We start from the raw sequence: 21,773 nt of genomic DNA on the forward strand, positions 1-21,773 counted from the left end.
CGGTTGTTATGAATGGCCCCAATTGAAGGTATACAAATGCCAACACTCATCGAACTCGCGCCCAATTCAATCAATCAATCAAATTTCGATTGCGAGTGCATAAACAATTTACATTTCAATGTCGCGTCCGGAAAAGAAAATCGGACTGCCCCACTCCGCCAGCTCCAGTCAAAAAGACACGGAAATTAACGCTTTCATGCTGATATGTGGCACTTTTCACTTGCAACATTTATTATCAAGCCCAGGTCGGACGACTCGCTGTGGCATGGCATGAGCTCGATGTAGCGGAAATGTTTTAACTTTCCTTTTGTGCTAGTCCTTGTGCGCTGGGCTTTAAAATGGGAATGGACATAAGACTTGAACATGAAGTGATTTGCATAAGAAAGGTTCAAGTGTGGTTGGTAAAGAAAATGACTCTTTGTTCGATCCATCCATGCAGACCTAATTCCATACAATATAAAAGACTACTAAAATTCTATGCAAATAAAAATTGGAGAATATTTTCTGTAAATAAAAATTAAACAATTATAAGTTTGTTGTCTTGTCAAAATTTAATTGTCAAATGGAAAAGTTAAATACAATTTTTATTTTATTCACTGGCAAAAACCTACTCTGAGAGAAACAGAAATTCTTAGATTTTCAAATTGCTTTATTTTCCCCAAAAGACTCAGCTAGCCGATAACTTACCAGCTAATATATCCATTAGTAATTTAGCTGCTTAAGTGCACTCAAGAACCTTAATTTGTATTTACCCTTTATTGATATTCTAGCGGTATTGTTTGCGTTGTGCGGTAACCGTCACTTGCCGTAATACCTAGGCGCCCTTAACAATTACAAGTAGACTCACATCCAAGATTTGCCGCCCCCAGCAGTCGCATGCCCAGTCCAGGCCCCAAACTGGCCAACGTCAAAGAAATGTATGCAAAATGGCGCATTAGCATTTCAACAATTCGGAAAACAAGTGGAATGGAAATACCAACAACAACTGAGAAATTGATTGAGCTATGTGGCCAACGGTGTGACGCCGCCCCAAAAACCCAGCCAGGGCATATATGCTATGCTCGCTATAATTTGACCAGAATGGGCCAGGACAGAGTCCAATAGGGCCGGCCGACAGTTCAGTTCAGTTTTGTCAGTCCATGCGAACGGTTCGCTGGCAACGCGAGCGACAAGTCGGATTTCCATCGAGCACTTCACAGCGGAAGTGTCCCAATATATTTTGCATACGATTCGAATAGTTTGTGAGTGCGGCATTTTGCAGAGGTACTGAGAAACTTTGCCAACGATTGCCCAAAAGTTCAGTTCTTTTATGCTACATTTAATCGATGATAAGTTTGAAGTTGGAGTTGTGTTATGAGTGGCTGTGGGGTCCGGTCCTTTAGCTGTTGGCGCATATAATTGACCTACTTGGTGGCGCTTGCCTGGGCCGCTTATCGCGGCCATCGCTACCCGCACGGGATTTACTTTTAGCTAAAGTGTAAAATATTACTTTATTTCATGTTTAGATTGAGGCCAGCGCAGCCATTTTGTTTTGATATGTGCGAAATATGCGAAAACTTTTGTAGGTACTGTAAACAATGCGGAGAAGTTGGCCCACTTTGAGTTGGGCCAAGTTCCTGAGATTGCGGCACGCACGCCTCTTCTGTACGCCTTTGCTCAAACTACGGAGTTTTTAATTGCGGCTACAGCTAATTGCTTAACCTGAAGGTTAAAAGTTTTCCCTTCAAATGTTAGAAAAATAAAAAAAACCCGACGTGTGAAACAAAATCCGTATAGAAATCATAGCGAATGTTGGGCAAGAACATTTTGTGTTACGATTAGCCTGGCACATTTATTTGATGGTTGCTATAAATAGCCAGCAGACGCAACTGCGACTAACCCCGGTTAATTAACTATTCGCCGCAAATGCTGGCCATCAATCATCAACACTAGAGCCTTGGACTTCACAAGGATATAATTATTGTGAGTGATTTGGCTGCTTTTTATAGAGCTGAACGCTAGGTGCCCAAAGGTTGAAGTAGTCGCAGAGCTCCTATATTTAAAGACCAGCAGTTGAGCCTTAACAAGACCTCAAACTGCTCGAAACAATAATGCAAATGCAAACGCATACGATTGAGAAAAATAGGATATATAGTTATTTATAATGAAAACACATATTTAAAAGAAGCAAAAGCTTTTGTATATATGAAAATCGCATAGAAAGGCGATATTTGAAAATATGCGAGAGTGACTGACAAAAGCTAGGAAGTGAAGTGGAGAAGCGAGGGAGAGAGAGAGAGCGGAGAGATAGAGAGTGAGAGAGAGAAAGGAAAAGAGAGAGCGAGAGAGAGAGAGAGATAAAAGTTATACACTTCTGAAATCGTGAGGGCCATTAGGTTGCAATTTTCTGACTAAGCTAATTGACAACAGATTTTGACTTTCCAATCAGTATTAAAATCTGCCCGCACTATCATCAACTTAACGTCTCAAGTTATGTTTGACATATATAATATATTTGAAATAAGTTTGCAGTTGATCGAATTTCGATCGGTCATGTTAGGCCCGCGGTGCCAAGCTAAGATCTGAAAAATAAGCGAGCTCGTTCAAACAACCTTCGACCCTTATTTTCCATTTTTCAAGAGATGTGGATTTTGCAAAAAATCTGAAAACATTTCAAATGAATTGTCAACTTTCAACAAAGATGTGTGAATAATAAATAAATATTGTTTCATTCAAGCGTTTTTCCACGATTTTTTCACACTTCTGGGTGGAATTACCCAAAACAAAGCAGTAAAACAATAGAGATTTACATATTTGTATTTTGTCATTGTTGATTCCTAACAAGAATGCCCAAACAAATGCGTCGAGTCAGTGATTTTTGCTGACAAACATCAATGAAATATGTTTACCGCTCAGCCATTTGTCAACATGTGTTCTGCCACAGCACATGTCAAATGAGAAATGTGGCTTGACAGAAGAACTCATTTGGAGCATGTGCCCCCACCTGCATGCACATGTATATATGCATGTATATGCAGCCTGGCCACTAATGAGCCGCAGTCTGAATAAAGAGCCAATGGAGACATACTCTAACCACATAATGGACGCCTGCACCATGGCTTTAAGCGGGCGCGTTGTGGCTATCGCAAGTCGTAATCTGGGCTAAGTTTTGTCGGGAGCTCTGCTGACCGAAATCAAATCAAAATGCGGCGTTTCAAAATATTAAAGCTATAACAACGAGCGTGCGACAATGTCCATAAACAAAACCAAAGACATGGGTCCCACTGGCACACACTCAAACACACACACACAAACACACACACACACACCCGTGTATGGCTATTCAGGTGGACACCAACGAAATTCAGTCCATTTGCTAGCCAGATGTCGTGTCTGGGGGCAATTTACACAAATTCAATAAACCACAACCGCAAAAAAGAAAATATAGGTAAAGGTGCTCTAGCCTCTAGTCGAGAATGCCGGACTAGAAGATGTCCTGTACCCCCAAGTCAAGCTTTTCTTTATGCACACATGCATATCACAAACACAACTACAATGTGCCTAAAATTCATTGAATCACTGCGATGTTTACGCTTCATTAAGTATTCAGATTCTAAATATTAACTACAAATGCTCAAGGGTATGTGTGTATACCATATCTTAACCTTGCAAACATATTTGCATTAAAATTGATATGTATCGATTACGTAGAAACAGGCGAGATATTGATTTAAGGTAAACTTATTCTACGTTCTTAATTTAAGTGTCTAGCTAGTGTAGTCTCCCGGCAGACAGGCAGAATGACACACAAACATTATTAGGCTCATATATGTATAGATCGATCTGTATATCATAGATCTCGTATAGAGATCTCTATATGATATCTATATGATCTCTCTGTATGAAACTTTTTTCTTTGTCATTTAATCAATTTTTTGTTTAAAACCTCAATCCATTCCTATTTGGTAAGTGAGCGGCTTTTAGTCTGTGAGCTAATTTGCAAATATTATAAAAAATATCACTTAAGACGAGATTCACACTTTTTGGTTAATGCACATCTTCCCGATGAAGAATGGGCGCTTAAAGAATTTGTTAGGGATGCTTTAAGTTACGTCCGATCGCTTTTGAGCTTATTTTCATAATAACAGGCTATAAATTGGAAACTTTTTTGTTTATCATTGGCTTTAAACTAAGTTTAAAAGACTTTTACAATAGGGTTTGTTCTGAAAATCCACCGCTCTGGGTCAAGCGTTTTAAGGAACGAAAGTTTATTTTTGGGCTTCAAGATTCTCTTCAAGATGCCAACTATTGGTTCATTATTTTATGGACTTTAAACCTATTTACGAATATCTATTTGTGAGTTTGATAAAGGACGGGTATATTTAAATTGTCTACGGTCGGAAAATTATCATATATGGTCAGAATTCCCTAATACTTTATTGGATTCGAGCCTTCTGCTTGTTAAATACACTTGCGCTAAACCCGAATATACTTCCTAGGGCATTCATAGTTAGTACAGGGTATTAGAAAAAAACTCAAACAGCATATACAATTTGATAGAGAAAAAACTACAACTAGCCGGCAAAAAAATAAAAAAACAAAAAAAAAATAAATAAGTATCGCCGCATTTTAGGGAGTTTGGGGGGCAGGATGTGAATCGATTTGAATATCAAATTAGTTAAGGCCGCCTACACAGACTGAGGCATTCTTTTGCCTGGTTTTCCAATGGGGCGATAGGGCGTGTCCGAGAACTATTCGATTTGTTCTATTGACATTGAAGCCTTGTAATTTGTATAGTGTTTGTTTATTTGTAATTTGAGGCCCTTATGATATATTTATGATTTGTGGGCTGAAGCCAATTTAATAATTCATCTGTTTTGGCACCCAAAAGTTGACTTTACTGGCCCACGCTTTATAATTAATTCGCTTTTAAGAAACTTAACCGATTTGGGATAGTGCCCGAAGGCCAAACAAAAGGCGTCCGTACGGCCACACACAAATTGAAGGCAGGTGTCAAACCCCACCTTTGGGTGAATCCACCTTGTGTTTGCCTGCCGATTGTTGCTGTAGCCTGATCTGATTGACTTGGTCAGCTTGTCGAACTCATAATTAGGAAATTACTGCGGAATATTAACTATTTGGGCGTATAAATAAATATTTAATAAGCTGGTCTGCCCTGTTTTTTTATGGCCAGTTTTAAAGTAAATAATTTTGCCAGTTGACTTAATAAATGGTTCAATTTCAAATTGTTTCTAGCTCCTGTTAACGGCTTTATATCAGTTAGTTGACGTTTTAGGGGCGCTTTTAAGCTAGTTAAACGAGAATTAAATTTATTTGCGGACTGCGCAATAAGGAGGAATACAATACATCTGTTTTCCCTGATCGCAACTGTTTAGGAGTTGGTAAAGCAGGCAAATGTTGTTCTGGGATACGAACAAATGTCATGAATTTTATGAAAATAATATCATTAATTAAAATGTATCTGATGCGAGCTCATGTACTCTGATATATATGTATTGGTGAGCTACAATCGTGGCTCTCCACAATCAAGAATTTCAGCTCGATTCTTCCCTTTAAGTCTGCAGTTTAACTAGTTCCTTTCAAGCTTGGCCATTGACTTAACGACAGTTGATCAGCATGGTCATGCCGCAGGTTTATGGCTTTTTGAACTGCCATCGAACTTGGCCAGAGTTTGACTTACTTGACTTGCATGCGGAGGCACGCAGTGGCATGGAAGGTGTTCAAGTTCACGGCTTGACTTATGGCGCACGCCATCCGTAAACAAAGCCCGCAGGACTTTCACCCGCGAAACTTGAACAACAACATCGATTAGGCCAAGTCATGCTCATGGCAGCAAGACCTTGGCGCCAAAGTTTACAGTCCATTAAGACTAGTTGTTCATTAAAATAAAGGCGTAGGTGGTGGCACGGTATGGTTGGAGCACACCCAGTTAATGACAGTTTTACGATTGTTGACAACAAATTGACACCATTTGTAATCATTTGTTGTTGTCGCTTTGGGCAGGTTATCAGCACGTCAAGGGCACGTGGCATATTGAACCGAAGGACACTCAACTGATCAAAGATGGCGGCTAGCGCTGGTGCCAGCAGCTGGTCGGGCAGCAGCGGCGGCAGTACATCCTCTCAAGGACGTCAACTGGCTACCGCTCAGCCCGCCCAGGAGGAGCGTCTAGTGGTGAGTGGACTCCAGCTGACCACTTTAAGGACCACTGACCACTTTCTTTTTAGGTTGCGGTACGGGTACGTCCGAGCCTGGAGGCCACCGAGCGCTGCATTGAGGTCATCTCTGGCGGCTCCCTGCTGTATGATGATGGTGGCAAAAGCCGACCACGTAAATATTCCTACGACCATGTCTTCAAGGAGAACGACACACAGGAGCAGGTGTACAAAACCACCACAGCGCCACTAGTCAGAGATGTTCTGAATGGATACAATGCGGCGGTCTTTGCATATGGCGCTACTGGTTCCGGCAAGACGCACACAATGCTCGGGCCTGTGCCGCGCAAGAAACCCTCGACAGCTGACCGCGGGCCGACAGCGACCGGTGGCTACGAGGCAGATGTTAGCAGTCAGGACATTGGCTTGATGGTGCGCGCCATCGAGGATATTTTTGGACACATTGAGGCAGCCGGGCCAGAGAGCTCTACCAAGGTATCGATTTCGTATCTCGAAATTTACAACGAACTTATACGGGATTTGCTGAATCCTGGTGGTCCGCTGGAACTGCGTGAGGATCATCGTGGCCAGCGCATTACCGTAGCCGGGCTCTCCGAAATAACCACATCCAGCCGCAAGGAGGTCGTTAGCTTGCTTATCAAGGGCAACAAGGCGCGCACAATGGAGCCCACAGCTGCCAACCAGACCTCATCGCGCAGCCATGCACTTCTAAGTATTACTGTGCAGACACGCACGCCCCTGGGCACCAAGCAGGGCAGGCTCTTTCTAACTGATCTGGCGGGATCGGAGCGCGCCAAGAAGACAAAGAATCGTGGCAAGCGCTTGCAGGAAGGCGCCCACATCAATCGCAGTCTGCTGGCTTTGGGAAACTGCATCAATGCCCTGTCGGGCGGTGCTCGCTACGTCAACTATCGCGACTCGAAGCTCACCCGGCTGCTGAAAGAGGCGCTCAGTGGCCGCTGCAAGACGGTCATGATAGCCCACGTCGCTCCCGAGAGCAAGCATCGGGACGAGACCAAGAACACCCTGGTATATGCGGACCGTGCAAATAGCATCACCACCAAGCTGCAGAGTTCCGTATACATCGATGAGTTCAAAAACTTTCCCACCAAGCACTACCAGAGCCTGGTCTCAGAGCTGCGGGACGAGGTCACCCGCCTGCGCACTAAGATGCTAACGGAACGTCCACGCAGCGGAGCTGCCGCCGCAGCAGCAACAACATCAGCACATCAGCCACCCAGCGAGGAGCTGAACGAGCAGCGCAAAACGGAGCTTCGATATCTGCGGGAACAGATTGTGCTGACCTTCAAGCAGCAGATGAAACTGCGACGCAAACTGCTCGAGGCGGAGAGCCATTTGCTGGGCCTGGAACTGGATGCCGAGCGACAGCATATGATCATTTCCCATTGGCAGGGACGCATTGGCAAGCTGTATGATGCACCAGGAGAAGATGGTGGGTCTTATGCATAGAGACAGACATATAGTATATCTATCTGGTATTTAAATATTTTTTTATTGCTTCTTAAGCTCTCCAGAAAAATGTTTCTGTAACTTGGTCATTCTTCAAGTATTAATTGCTAAAATTTTTTTATTTCGCTTAGACGTGGAATCGGAGGGCTCAGTGGCTTTAAAGAATGCCTGGGGTGAGTTGGCGGCTATAGAGAAGGAGACGCGGCGTTATAAGGAAATTCGTGAGCATACAGAGCACGAGCTGGAGCTATGTCGCCAGAAGGGTGTCAAGTTAGAAGATGTAAGTATCCAGTCTTCATCTTTGAACGATATTTTTAATTATAAATGAATTGCTGGTACGCCCAGGAGCTTCCGGAACGCATTAGCAGCGATGAGGAGCGCGAACTGCTCGCTCTGCTCTGCCGCGTCCACGAACTGGAGGCGGACAAGGTGTCGCTGCAAGCGGAGCGGCTGGCTCGTCAGGCGGAGCTGCGACGTCGCGACCTGCAACTGTTGCGTGCCGAGCGGCAACGGCGCCTGTGCGAGGACATCATTAGCTCCCAGCGTCGACTTATTGAGGAAGGCAACGTTGAGCTGCCGGATGAGCTGCGCGAACTCTACGGCCTGTATCAGCAGGAGATACACGCCGGAGTTGTTACGCCCAGCACAAGCGGCTACGAGAGGAAGCTGCCGCCCATATACACAGCTGGGTAGGTTAGGTGACTATAAATCCATGCGCAATATCTACCAATCAAATACGTCGCACTTTTTTGTAGCTCCGATTCACCCAGTTCCAGTTCCAGCTCTGAGTGGTCCCCCGCCTCACCATTGCCGGTTATAGAGGGCCATCCCGAGCTCATTGTCGTACCAGAAGGTCCCGATCGCCTAATGGGTCCGCCAGTGAATCCGCGTCTGCCACGTCTGTCCACTGCAGTGCCAGCGACCGGCACACGACGCCCCTCGCTGCGTCTGGGCAAGCAGACGCATCCTTAGAGGCGGCAGCGCCAACTCTGTTCGAGTTGCTCAGGAATAGTTGTAAAGGTTTAGGTTAGGATTAAGCGGGCGCTTCTAATTAAAGTAACGATCAATATGCTAAAGCATTAATTAACATAAATTATGTTTGTCGAAATTTTAAGTGCATAACTTCAATAAATGCCTAGCCTAATGGAACTGCATGCGCGCTTGATGAACCTTTTCTGGGCCCAATTTCATTTATGCTAAATATTTTACTTATTCAAAAATTTAATTAATTGATTTTTTGTGATTGTTTTTTTAAATTTTTTTTTTTTACTGTGCTATAAATTATTGCGGCTTAAATTTTTAGTTTCATTTTGTATTTTACAGATTTATCAAGTTTTCTGTTTTAAAGGGCTGCCACGCTGATTGAAATTGTTTGATTTTATCGTTATATTTACAAACTTGTTTCTTAAACAATCTGGCAACGCTGGACACCAGTTTGAGCATTGCAACTTGTAAGCTTTTTTGTTAGCGCAACTCAGATTTATGTTAATTTTTAAATATTCAAATATAATTGTTTGGTTACACATTAATACGCTTATGCATTGAATATTTTAAATATGATATTTTTGTTGTTGATTTTAAATTTCTTAAATTATTGTAAATATAAATTTGTAAATTTAAAATAATTTAAGAAATTTTAATTTAAAAAAAAAAACATTGGAAACAAGGAAATTTTTGGAAATTTCAGCATAGGAAACGGCGTTAAAATTCAAATTCTAAATGTCGCAGCTATAAAAATAAAATCTAATATTTTAAAGCATTTTATTAATTTGCTGGATGTTCAATGTTAATCAAATTTGAGCTCGCCATGTCGATTTTAGTTGAAATTCACATAAGAAGTTTTTGTAATTGAATGTGCCAACACTTCCTACGCAACGTCTCTAAGGTCACTGCCGGCACAGAATTTGAGTTTTTCATTTTTGGATGTAGGTCAGAAGCAACAAACATAAACAAAACCTAACAGGCCAAAGGGAGAGAGACATAGAGATAGATAGAGAGAGACAGACACAGAGAGAGAGAGAGAGAGAGAGAGAGAGAGGTAGAGAACGAACGAGAGTGCGAACGAGATAGAGATGCGTAAGAGAGGGCGAGAGTGTGGCGCGAACAGAGAGCGTGAACGTGAGCGTGAGAGCGCGTCGTAAGAGCATGCGTTGCGACCGAAAATTATCTATCTGCTCGCACAAAAAAGTATCTGACAGTTTGATTTTCATTATTAGATACACAGCTGTGTGCCCTGTGCGTGGTTGATTTCCCTTCAGCTCTGCCGTTCGTATTAGGGTCTTGTAGTTCAGGCAGCTAGCAGGTTGCTGTCGAATAAGAAAATAAAAACCACAAGTTAAAACAAAAAAAAAAAAAAAACGCAAATCTAGTCAATCAAATATTAAATATAAATAAACAGTAAATTGCACTTAGAAACGCAACAAATTCAAATCAAGTTGGGTAAAACGAGTTGAGCATAAAAACGCACAAATAAATGCGTAGTTCGTAGCTGCAGTAATATTTATTTTTTGATTGTTCAATGCCAAAAGTTTAATTCTTAAATATCTGCAAGTGGAATTAACGTGAACACAAGTGGAATTGTGTGGATAAACGTAGCAATAATCGTGGCTTTTGATAGGCCCCAAACCGAGTGCCAGGTAAGTGAAAATTCTGCAGGCGCAGCCTGCTCACATCAATTCAATGGGAATCAATCTCAATTGTGTGTGTGTGTGTGTGTGTGTGTGTGTGTGGGTGTTGTGGGTATCCAGTGCATTGGTTGGATGCATGCATGCATGTATGAGTGGTAAAAACAAGGCTCGACGCAAATGTTGCAGTTGCCATGCAACGAGCCAGTTAAGGGCTGCTGCCCGGGCAACCAGCTCACCTGCTTTTTCAGCCCAAGCTTAACAGTTTTGCTCAGAAACCACAGAATCCAGTGAACTCTGTCTCAACCCCATAATTTGTCGAATGTTACTCCCTTATGATTTATTTTTCTGCATGGTAAATAGCTTGACCATAGGCCCGGTAAGTGAAAACCCGTGGGCGAAGTCAACTCTCTGTGTGGGTGGCATGTGCATGGCCCAGGTGCATTGGATGCACACATTTATGTATGTATGTAAGAATGGTGAAAAAACAAACCAGGCTCGGCGTGATGTGTTGCAGTTGCAAAGCAACAAGCCAATTCGAGCTGCTGCCCGGGCAACTGGGATGCCTGAGCCAACTGTGCTTCGTGCCCAAGCTTAAAACTTTTGTGTGTCCCCAAAAAAAAGACCATACCAATATATACATGTTGATAGTAATTTTTGATTCCCAATTCTCGGAATTTAATTCTCGTCGACTATTTTTCGTGTGAAAACCGTTTAGTGGAAAAATTTGCATTGTGCTTGTTTTCCACTGTACAATAGGAAAACCTGTTTTGTGTGTGAAAATTAATCGAATACCGTTAGCTGTTCCGAACAAACCACAAACCCCGAACTATTTACGAGGCATTTATAAGCTCACCCAAAGATTGTTACTATTAACTGTCAACCCATATAAACTAGTTCGCCAATCCACAGAGTCTAAGAGACTCTGTTTCAAATCCTTAGCTCGCCTTTGTTTCAGCATGTAGTAATTAATTTTTAATTTAATTTCGTAACAATAGAATGACAACCGTAAACACTTTAACAATTTTGATTGCTCACCAGTCGAATTGAGCCGAATACCTGAGCAAGAGCCAAGCGTTTAGATAGGCAGTAAAAATGTTGTAGGCAAAGCCAACTCTCAGTGTTGGTCTAAGCGCATTTGATGCATGAAGGTATATATTCATGTTATAATGGCAATGCGATGGGCCAGTTGAGGGCTGCCGCCCGGGCAAGCAGCTCAACAGATAGAGAATTTTTTGGATATGTTTATTTATCTGAATTTAATTGAAAGTCGTTGAAGTAATTATCGCATTAAAGTTGTTAATAAATGGTAAAGTTTTTAGCTAATGTAGAAAAAAACCTGTGTGCATTGCCAGCTTATCAAAAAATACTTTTAGCTGAACTATTTTCTTTGATTTGCAAACTTATTTTAAGTTAGTCACATTTGCTTGCATTCATTAAGTACTTGATTATACTTCTTTTCGCTGTGCCTTACAGATAAGACCGTTATTTGTGACCGAACATTTTGAAAGGCCTTCACTAAACTGATTGATCAATGCCAAAAATTTAATTGTCTGGATGGGAAATAACTTGACAACAGGTGGCATAGGAAGGATAACAAGAGGAGGAATCCTGTGTTTTGAAAGGCCCACCGAGTCCGAGGTAGGTACAAATTTTGTGGGGCGCATCGCATGCATGTATGTTTGTGTGTATGTTTGAAAGGTGAAAAAAAAGCTCAGCCTGACGTGTTGCGGTTGCAATTGCAGCCCGGGCAACTAGCTCGCCTTCTTTGCGGCAACTGAGCTTCTTGCCCTCTTATACGTCAGAGAGTATAAAAATAAAGAAACACTTACAATTTGTTGTTTGCTTTGCAAACTTATTAAAAAAACAAAATAGACAAAAATATCGGGGTATTCACAGAGATAAATTGGCCCACTTACAAACTAGTGTGAAGGACTTATTAAATAAAGAACAGAGTGTCTTAAGGCCATTAATTGTATTTCATGTCTCGCCTTTGTGTGCACTCATTTTGGAGTTTTTGTGCCTTACATATGTATCTACCAATAGCATATATTCAGAGCTTTTTATATATATTTACTTTTTGACTTATTAATATGATATTTTTGGTAACACTTGTAATTGCAAGTTGATCTCGATATCCAATAAATAAAATATCAGCTGCTATTCGAAATATATTCAGATAAACTATACAAATTGTTAAATTAAGTTGCCTTACAATTCTTGCAGGAGGCCAAAGTGGAGACAGAGATGGAGTTCATACTTGTACGCAACTCGCCAACGTCATTCATCGAAGAAGAGGAGATCGAGCCAATGCACATAGAACAGCTGCCCAATGATATGTGGATAGAGATAATGTCATATTTGTCATATTTGGATTTGCAGCAGCTGCGTCTAGTATCGTGGCGCTGTCGCAACTTGGTCAATCGGCGTTACTTTTCGTCAAAAGGCAAGGTGATTGTGACCAAGGATAATCTAAAGGATATAAAGGCGCATGTGGAACGCGGTGTTTCGTATTTGAGTTTTGAGGACGTTGAGTTGCGAAATTTAACACAAAGCGCCGAATTGGAGCAGTTCTTGCGGCTGGTTGGTCCGGAAATCAAACAAATACAGGTGCGTCACTCGCCCGTCTTTCGCAACATGGATGGTAAGCTGCCAAATCTGAAAGTGCTTAAAATAGCCACGACCAGCTTCTTGGATGACGTCAACATGACCATCGACGGCATCAATATGAAACAGTTCTTGCACCTAAAGGGCTTCGAATGCGACGGCGTCAGCCTAGACTCAACACTTAAGCTTCTAATGCTATTGCAGCTGCGACGCGTCGAGAACAAGGTGCGACTACGTCATTTGCAGTTCGAGTATCGCCGAAACAATGAGACGGCACTGCTCCAGGTGCTCAACGATCATGGGCCCACTCTTGAGTATGTCGACCTCTTCTTTAGCTGTTCGCCCGGCATCGAAACGGCACGCTGGCGTGTGGCCTTCGAGCGAATGAAGAGGCTGCGCGTTCTAAAGCTCTCCGGCAATTGCCATCTCGTGCTGCTAGACGATATATTGAAATCGATTCCCCAAACGGCCCGGCTCCAACAGCTGGATCTGACCGGCATGCTATCGCTGACTAATGAAATGCTGATCCGCGTGGCTGACAAATGGTATAAATCACTTCGTTCCATCGATCTCATGTTCTGTGTGCAGCTGGACGTGCGTTGCGTTCAGGCGCTTCGCAAGATGAACGGCTGTCTGGAGTCGCTGACTATGGCCTATTGCCGTGCGTTGACTGGAAGGGGACTAGTCGAGGGCCTGGCTACTCAGGTCAACTATACGCTGCAGGAGCTCTTTTTGGAGGATGTGTGCTTCATCGATGAGGCGTCCATGTGCATACTACTTAAACGGCTTCCCAACTTACGCAAGCTCAGCCTGGACAATTGCCGCCAGGCGACCACCGATCGTACCCTCGCCACAATCTTCCGCCACCAGCCGCTGCTGCGCATGCTCAGGATTGATTACTGCATTAAGATAACGGATAATGGTTTCATTGGTTTCGGCAAGCATCCCGCGCCCATCAGCCGCTTGCGGGGCTTGCATGAGCTAAATGTGCGAGGATGTCGCAATCTTACGGATCGCCTGCTCAGGAAGGCGCTGCGTTTGCCCGAGATGCGGAATCTCACATTGGACTATTGTAATCGCTTGGAGACCAAAGGCATTGTAGCGCTTAGCGTCAACTGTCCGGCCTTGGAGACGCTCTCCCTGGCGAGCTGCTCGTTGCTCGATGACGAGGCGGTGGGCGTGGCCGTGGCCAATTTGAAGCGTTTGCGTAGTCTCAACATAAGCAACTGCTCGTTGCTGACGCTCCAAACATTTCACTATATTGCTAGAGATGCGCATGCCCTCAGGGATCTAGTTGCTTGCAGCATTGATGGACTTGATCAGGAGGCAGCCCAAAAGATTCTAGAGAAGCAGCTGCCTTCGCTCAAGCAGGTGATGCTATAGCAGGAGAGGCTGGTTCACTGACATGATGAGGACAATCCCCATGCCGGATGGGGGACCGATGACGAGGACGAGCCCGAAATCATCGAAATTGTTGTTTAAGCTGGGTCAGTGCAATATGATCAAATCAACTAATCGTTTAATACTAAACTAGTATTTCCGTAACTTTAACTTTTTGTTCTTGATAGAACGATGACAACAGTTACAAAAAAAAAAAACATAATTTTCGCATTTTTTTCACTGCTGCAAACTATATTTAAGTTATTGATGTTAGAGAAACTGTTGTCTAAGTAAATTGTAAGCTAAAAGAAAACAAAACAAAACAAAGAGATGCGTTTGCATTAATTTGTTAACCACATAACACCAACTTTGAATTTGTTGAAATACGAATATTACAGGCATAACTCTAATGGTTCTCAATTCAACAATAAAGCCAAAAGTCATAATACTAACATACCTCGAAATAAACGAAACTAAACATTTCAGAAACTTGAAACGAACGCATAAATTCTTTTAAAAATAACACACACACACACACGCACACCACACATATAACTATATATATATATATTTATATATATATTGAGTAGATCTAAAATTTCTTGTTTGTGATAAAGATATTCCGGGCATAATGTATGCATTGTTTGGGAAAAAAAAGCGAGCAAAGGCCAGACTTAACAATTTAACGAGCTTCACAAAGACTTTTATTGTGAGTTGTAAACACTAACCAGTTTTGAATATATCTAGATATTTATATATTATACATTATATACACATATATTATACATCTTATAAATGTTATAAGTAATCAGTCAATGAATGTCATTACGATAATACTTATAAATATTACGCATACATATTTATATACTTACGTGTCTGTATACATTAATTCTATATGTACTTTTTTGCCGCCCATTGTGAATTTGCACTTTAAACTGTTGGCCTAATAACAAATGTCCACGAGTTTTGGCCAGAAACTATCACAACTTAAAATATATAAGGTCAAATCTCATTGATGCGAATGAATGTAAACGTGGTTTATACAATGATATTGCTGAATACAATATTCTTGACAGATCTATATTCTGTAAAACTGAAAAGGCAAGAAAGTAATTGCATTAGGAAAGTGCTTGAAAGAATTTTTTTTTTGTCCGTATCGTATGCTTAGATAAAGATTTAAATGTGTCAAAGCAAGAATTAAGTATATGAAAGCCGATTGGATTGGTAGTATTTACAGGAATAATATATCAACAATATAATTAATGTCTAATATATTAAAATAGATGTTTCGTATGAATTGCAAAGTATATATTCTATGATTAGTTCTTGCCAAGTCTTCACTGCTAAGGACATAATATTTTAGCCGTTGGTAAATGTCTATTAAATAAGTAATGAATAAAAAGAGGTTCCGGGCTCGATTCCCGATGAAGGCTGGTTGAATAAGTGTCCAGTGTTTTAAAGAGATATTTATTGAGTTCATTTAACCAAATCATTGGTGATCTATATCGAGAGTATATAAGTATATTCACATTTCTCAGACTTAATGAATTATAATTAAATTGTTCTAAGTTTTCCTAAGTCATAATATATATTATAATAAAATTGATGTTGCATGTCTATATATATATATACAAGTAGTTCTTTTGACTGATTGACAGGCTAAATATCTACGAAGTGAATCCTGAAAAGGGTTCGACCAGGTTGGTTCACAAGAGATATACGTTGAGGAAATTGCTTCATAGTTAGCATTACGCTTCATTGAAATTGTGTACTTGTGGGATATGGAAAGGAAGATTTCGGTGCCAGAGAGACCTAGTTTTAGAATATCCTTAGTTTCGGCCTAAATAAGATAGGCTCTCCGTTGACTGCGCACTCGTTTGGGATTCTCGCTATTGTACCAAAAATAATTATCTTCATGGAGCTTGAGCTGTCGCCAGCAGGGCTATCTACTTCAGAGGTATATAGTGAAGTTAGGTAATGGTATTCAGCTCAACAACATCGATCAATTAACATTATCATTATTATTAACATTAAGCTTACTTATGTTAGACATTTAAGGCGATTTATGGGGTCGCTAAATTAAGAATGAAATTTAATGAAAAGAAAACAATTTAAAGAATTTAAGGACTCTTAGTGTTGTTATATTGGCATACATATGAAGAAAGCTATCAATATCTAATGCCGACAGACCAAAATTCATTGCCTGCTCTTATAAAAATATTCATTGCCTACTTTGTGGCGCTTGGTTTTTTAAGCTGGCCGTTGACATGTTGGAGGGGTTTTGGAATTGATTAATGGTTTTATGAAATTTTCATGTTTATCATTTGATCATATTTATGATTTTTGGGTCTTTAAGGTCTTTGTGGGAATTCATTGCAGTCGTGCTGCCAACTTGGCGGGCAACGCAACATTTTGTGTGTAAAATTGGGAACGGTTGAGCTACAAATTTACTTTGAAAACTATGCAGGCGAAAAGATTTTCGATCTATTGAAAGCAATTGATTGTTTTCGTTCATATATATATAAGCATCTATATAGGCTAGGTTGGCGAAGTTTGTAGATTCTACCGATTCGCTTTAAGCTTTATATAAGAAGTATATAAGAAGAGAATAACCACAAGTGTCGCGGTCAATGGAAAATTCGTTCATTCAATCCGTCTTAAAGTCATATTTGGCCTTATCCGCATATATCTGAGTTAGAAAATAACTCGACACGGACAAAGCCGGATAATAACCGGCATTTATATATATATATATATATATTTGAATGTCAATAATCTGCTCACTTGAATCTGTAGGCCACTTTAAATGTAGCTAGTTAAGTAGCCGTTCATAAACTAACAAAAAAACGCGGTTGCACTTGCTTAGAGCTTTTAAAGCACGCGTGCAAACACTTGCTAAAGCTTACACACACATATACACACACTCATAGACGGGGAAGAACACACGTAGTGTGTGTCAGCCACCATTTTCATTCGTTCGTATGCATGTGTGCATGTGCTGTATAATGGTGTGTGTGTGTGTGTGTGTGTGTGCGACTATTTCAAAAGCAGCGCACGCACTTTGACACCACCGGTAGGGAGGGTGAGGGGTGGAGGGAGTAGAAGGGGGCAGCAGGGTGTTTGGTTAGTTAGTGTGGCGCTAAACGAAATAAAATAAATGAATGAATATATACGACGGGGGCAACAGAAAATGTCAGTCGTCAGCTCTGGCACTGACAAAACGCATATTACGAAAAGTTTTTGCCCGCCGTCATCGTGGGGTTTCTTATTGCTCCTCTTGTATTTTGGTTGGTTTTGGGGGGCTGCGCTTTTTGCGACAGCAGCGCCCAAGCTATGAGAAATTGTGTCCAAAACACAAACAAAGCCAAGCACCGAGCGAAACACTTACGAGTCGGCAGAGACACGGGCAGAGACACGGCCAGAGACACGGGCAGAGACTGTGACAGCGACAGCGACCGAGGCAGCGACGCGTCGTCGTTGCCTAATGTAGATACAAATCTGAATAGAATTGTCGCAGTTGCTTATCAGATAAGTTCAGAGCGCGCTGGCGTGCGGTTCGGGTTCGCAACTCGGATACGGGCAACTCGCTGCAGCTACTGCATTTAACTAATGCCACATACATGTGGCTGGCCGGCCGGTTGTAATCAAGTGAACGCAGTGCCCAGCGCCCGGTGCTGATAGCAGTCGCTGGGCGAGCGTCTGGCAAGGGGTCTGGACTTGGATTTGGTTGCGACCTCGCTGACAGTATTGTTTTTTATCGTCTGTGTGTTGCGTGCCAATCAAGAAACGAACTGAGTCGATTTGCTACCTTAAATTCTCTGCCGCTGCTGCGTTGGTCGTGACATCGAATTATAATAATTAGCATAGAGGGAGATATAGCCAATTAAGCGGTAGTCGGCATTCCAGCAAGTGGAAATTTTGAATGAAACTTTAAAAATAAACAAAAAATAAAAAGCGCTCAGTTGAAGGAAAATTTCAAGCAAACATGTCGCCGGCATCGACTCCACCTGCCATCAATCAGAGCGCGGCCACAATTACCCAATTGCTTGGCGCGCAGCGCGATCCTCTGGCAATTGTCATACCTGTCACCGTGGTTTATTGCCTCATCTTTCTGACCGGCGTTGTGGGCAACATTAGCACCTGTATTGTGATCAAGAAGAATCGCTCCATGCACACGGCCACCAATTACTATCTGTTCTCGCTGGCCATATCGGATTTTATGCTATTGCTGTCGGGAGTGCCGCAGGAAATGTACTTCATCTGGTCCAAGTATCCGTATGTATTCGGCGAGTACTTTTGCATAGGTCGTGGCCTGTTGGCCGAGACATCCGCCAATGCAACTGTGCTGACCATCACGGCGTTTACGGTGGAACGCTATATGGCAATTTGCCATCCGTTTCTGGGCCAGGCCATGAGCAAGCTGAGCCGCGCCATTCGGATCATAGTGCTCATCTGGCTGCTGGCAGTGCTCACGGCCATACCGCAGGCAGCACAGTTCGGCATCAATAGCTACGCGGGCGTCGATAAGTGTGTCGTGGTGCGCGTCATAGTGCAACACTCGTTCCAGCTGTCCACCTTCATCTTCTTTTTTGCGCCCATGTCCATCATACTGGTGCTGTACTTGTGCATTGGCCTGCATCTGTATCGATCGAGTGTCATTGGCGGCGGATCACCAACAGCTCCTGTCACCGAGAGCAGCGCGCGGCGCCAACAGCCGCTGAAGGCGGTAGCAAGTGACACAATACTCTATCGGTATGCCGGCTCCAGCTCGGTTTTGGCCAACAATGCGGGGCCACAGCTGAGTTCAGTGCGTGGACGCCTCACTCATTATGGCACGCGTCGTGTGCTGCGGATGCTGGGTGAGTTTTGCGACATTGATGGGTCCAATTATGCAAAATGTAGCGACTGGTGGCCGCAGGCTGTGAGCCAAATGTCTAATTTCTAGCTGTGTGTGTCTGTGTCAGCAAGGGGTAGAGGCCCGGCCGAAGACTTGGGCGCGTTTAATCAGCCATTCACTGGCCAATTTATCGCGTCTGTCATTTGGCATGCTCGACATTTATGAGGCGCGGGTTTATTGTGCCCCGAAAAAAAAAATAAAAGAAAAAAAATACGATGCGACACAAGCCAGTGCCTGACATTAGAGCGAATGAATATAAATACAAATACAATTGTTTGGTTTATCTGCTCGCTTCACAGTTGCCGTTGTCATCTGCTTCTTTCTGTGCTGGGCACCATTTCACGCACAGCGTCTGATTGCCATTTATGCGCCCGCCCGGGGCGCCCAGTTGCATGATCAGCATGAGCTCCTCTACACGGTGATGACATACGTTTCGGGCGTGCTCTACTATCTGTCCACCTGCATTAATCCGCTGCTCTACAACCTGATGAGCAACAAGTTTCGTGAGGCCTTCAAAGTGAGCCCCAAGCTGAGATTATGTTTAAATTTGTATTCTTCTTACTTATGCATATTTCATTGATCTGCTGCAGGCCGTGCTGCTGGGCAAGAAGTACTCAAAGGGCATGCAGAATTCGCGCCATCAGCTGGAGTCGCGCCGCTTGCGTCGCACCACAACGCTTAATTCATCGACGCAGCGCGATTCCATTGAGTCGAAACACACGCTAATGCAGGTCTGTCCCACTGATCGTATGAGTAATATTACTTAATATGCGATCAAAAAATAAACTGTTTACATGCATTTCTCTATTTTTCTCTCAACCTCTCCATCTGTCTACTCCCTTTCTCCTCCTCTCTTTCTCCCTCTCTCTCTCTCTCTACCCCTCTCTCTCTCTCTCTAACTTGCTCTTTTTAGACTGCTCTGAACGAACGCCTACTGCAGACAAAGTCTCAACTAGTTCTGTAATATGCAATGCACAATTCAACTGTTTAAAGTAACTTTGTAGTTTCTTTTTAGCGATTTTTATTACTTGTCACATTCGTGCAGCTTTCTGCATTTTTGTTTTAACTTATTTAAGCTTATAGTTTTATAAATTAGCCACTGTTTTTTTATTGTTATACCTACGTCTACCAAAGCGTTTAGTACAACTTTTGTTTTGTATAAGTTAATGAAGCTAACTAACTAAAACTTAATGTAACTTAAAATTAATGATATTGAGCTCCATGCATTTATTATTTGGTAATCTACAGACAATGCTACTAGTTTTTTCTTTTAAGTTATTTTCTAACATTGAAATTTAAGCAACTGCGATGTACTTGCATAACTAGTCTATTGTGTCCTAAATCTATATATATTTATATAAAGAACTTGTCCTGTCTGGGTGACTTATTGGTGTTCAAAGAGCTACGAGGCTGATAGTTTATTTGATGCTTCCTCTTGAGTCAGAAGTAAGCACTGCGACAAGCACTTAAAGCTTGTCTGACAAACATCAACTCAGCCAAACAAGTACGTTTTGCGACTGCGACATCATAAGCCTGCGTTACTTTAGTGTCTGTGGGTCGAGCTAACAATCAGAAAATCGCCGGCTCAAATCCAGCAGGAGATTTTTATTTTTATAAGTAAATCAGCGACATCAGATAATTTACTTTAGCTCATAATATAAGGAGTCATATGAAAAGTCGCTTGAAACTTAGATCTTCAAGAAATTAGAAATATCATTTTTAATTTTTTTGGACTCTTGCACCATTTTTATTTTTAAGAAATCTTCTTGGAGCATGTCTCCAAAGTGTACATTTAATAAATGAAATTCTGCAGACTCTATTTTAAATTACAAAAACATTTCCTTAAGAAATCTTTATCATTTTCAAGCTTCTCTGAAAAGATTGCATAAATTATAAAAAAAAAAAACACATAATATTTTAGCCAGTTTTTAAATAATTTACCTCTATTTGAATCTTACACAATAGAAAATGAATCTTTTTATATTTGCCTAAAATATCTCATTTTATTCACAGTGCTGTGAGCTCAGCTTTTGTTATTTGTTATTTGATACCATAAATTAAAACCAAACAATGTATTAGATTGTACAAAAACAAACCAAAAGTCGATATTATAATAAAAATGTTTCCAGACTTTGAAATTTGCCGAACTTTAGCTAAAGTTTTCTTTCAATATTTGTTGAGGAGTGCCAATAATTCAAGCTGTCGAGGAACTGACTGATGAGCTGTAGAAAAAAAAAAGTGCTATTTTCAAAACATCAAACGCTTATTCGACCGGAAAAACGGAAATTAAATGCGAAGTCGAAGTCAAAGGCGGAAGAAAAAGTCAATTTTTGAAGACGTAGTTCTGATAATTTTTGCTGCGGCATTATAGTTTTACTTATATTTATTGTGAATCCAAAAATATATATTAATACGTAATTAAACTTATTTTGATTATTTTCTTGGCAATTGCTAGGGTTTCGTCGATTTGGCTATTTTTATCTGCTAGAGACGGCGCCGTGATTTAAGCGAAATTTTGTAATTTGGAGTCATCGCAATGCGCATATAAACAAATTTGTTTTATCGATTTTGCGTGCAAGCAACTGCGAGTAGAGCTGGTGTGGAGCTGGAGTGGAGCGT

General features: G+C 41.6%; 3 protein-coding genes across 4 annotated transcripts; all 3 read left to right on the forward strand.

Moving 5' to 3' along the window:
- The first annotated feature begins 523 nt into the window (after window positions 1-523).
- On the forward strand, window positions 524-8,855 carry Kif19A (Kinesin family member 19A). 2 transcript variants are annotated; one of them, XM_002054730.4, is made up of 7 exons: window positions 526-705; window positions 771-1,263; window positions 6,004-6,174; window positions 6,228-7,629; window positions 7,778-7,926; window positions 7,992-8,335; window positions 8,402-8,855. In XM_002054730.4, the coding sequence occupies exons 3-7, from the start codon at window positions 6,064-6,066 to the stop codon at window positions 8,616-8,618; spliced, it is 2,223 nt and encodes a 740-aa protein (XP_002054766.2). In that variant the 5' UTR covers window positions 526-705; window positions 771-1,263; window positions 6,004-6,063; the 3' UTR covers window positions 8,619-8,855. The 2 variants fall into 2 exon arrangements, with proteins under 2 accessions (XP_070063760.1, XP_002054766.2); XM_070207659.1 differs by having other exon boundaries at window positions 524-1,263; window positions 7,992-8,344; window positions 8,402-8,529.
- A 1,035-nt stretch (window positions 8,856-9,890) lies between these two features.
- Window positions 9,891-15,866, forward strand: LOC6629671 (F-box/LRR-repeat protein 14). Its single transcript, XM_002054729.4, has 3 exons — window positions 9,891-10,282; window positions 11,747-11,911; window positions 12,497-15,866. Exons 2-3 carry the CDS (start codon window positions 11,828-11,830, stop codon window positions 14,258-14,260), a joined length of 1,848 nt encoding a protein of 615 aa, XP_002054765.2. The 5' UTR covers window positions 9,891-10,282; window positions 11,747-11,827; the 3' UTR covers window positions 14,261-15,866.
- A 1,934-nt stretch (window positions 15,867-17,800) lies between these two features.
- PK1-R (Pyrokinin 1 receptor) lies at window positions 17,801-21,032 on the forward strand. Its single transcript, XM_002054728.3, has 4 exons — window positions 17,801-19,116; window positions 19,454-19,671; window positions 19,745-19,885; window positions 20,068-21,032. Exons 1-4 carry the CDS (start codon window positions 18,243-18,245, stop codon window positions 20,116-20,118), a joined length of 1,284 nt encoding a protein of 427 aa, XP_002054764.2. The 5' UTR covers window positions 17,801-18,242; the 3' UTR covers window positions 20,119-21,032.
- Window positions 21,033-21,773: the final 741 nt, after the last annotated feature.

This window comes from Drosophila virilis, chromosome 2 (assembly GCF_030788295.1).
Source record: "Drosophila virilis strain 15010-1051.87 chromosome 2, Dvir_AGI_RSII-ME, whole genome shotgun sequence".
Classification (NCBI taxonomy): domain Eukaryota; kingdom Metazoa; phylum Arthropoda; class Insecta; order Diptera; family Drosophilidae; genus Drosophila; species Drosophila virilis.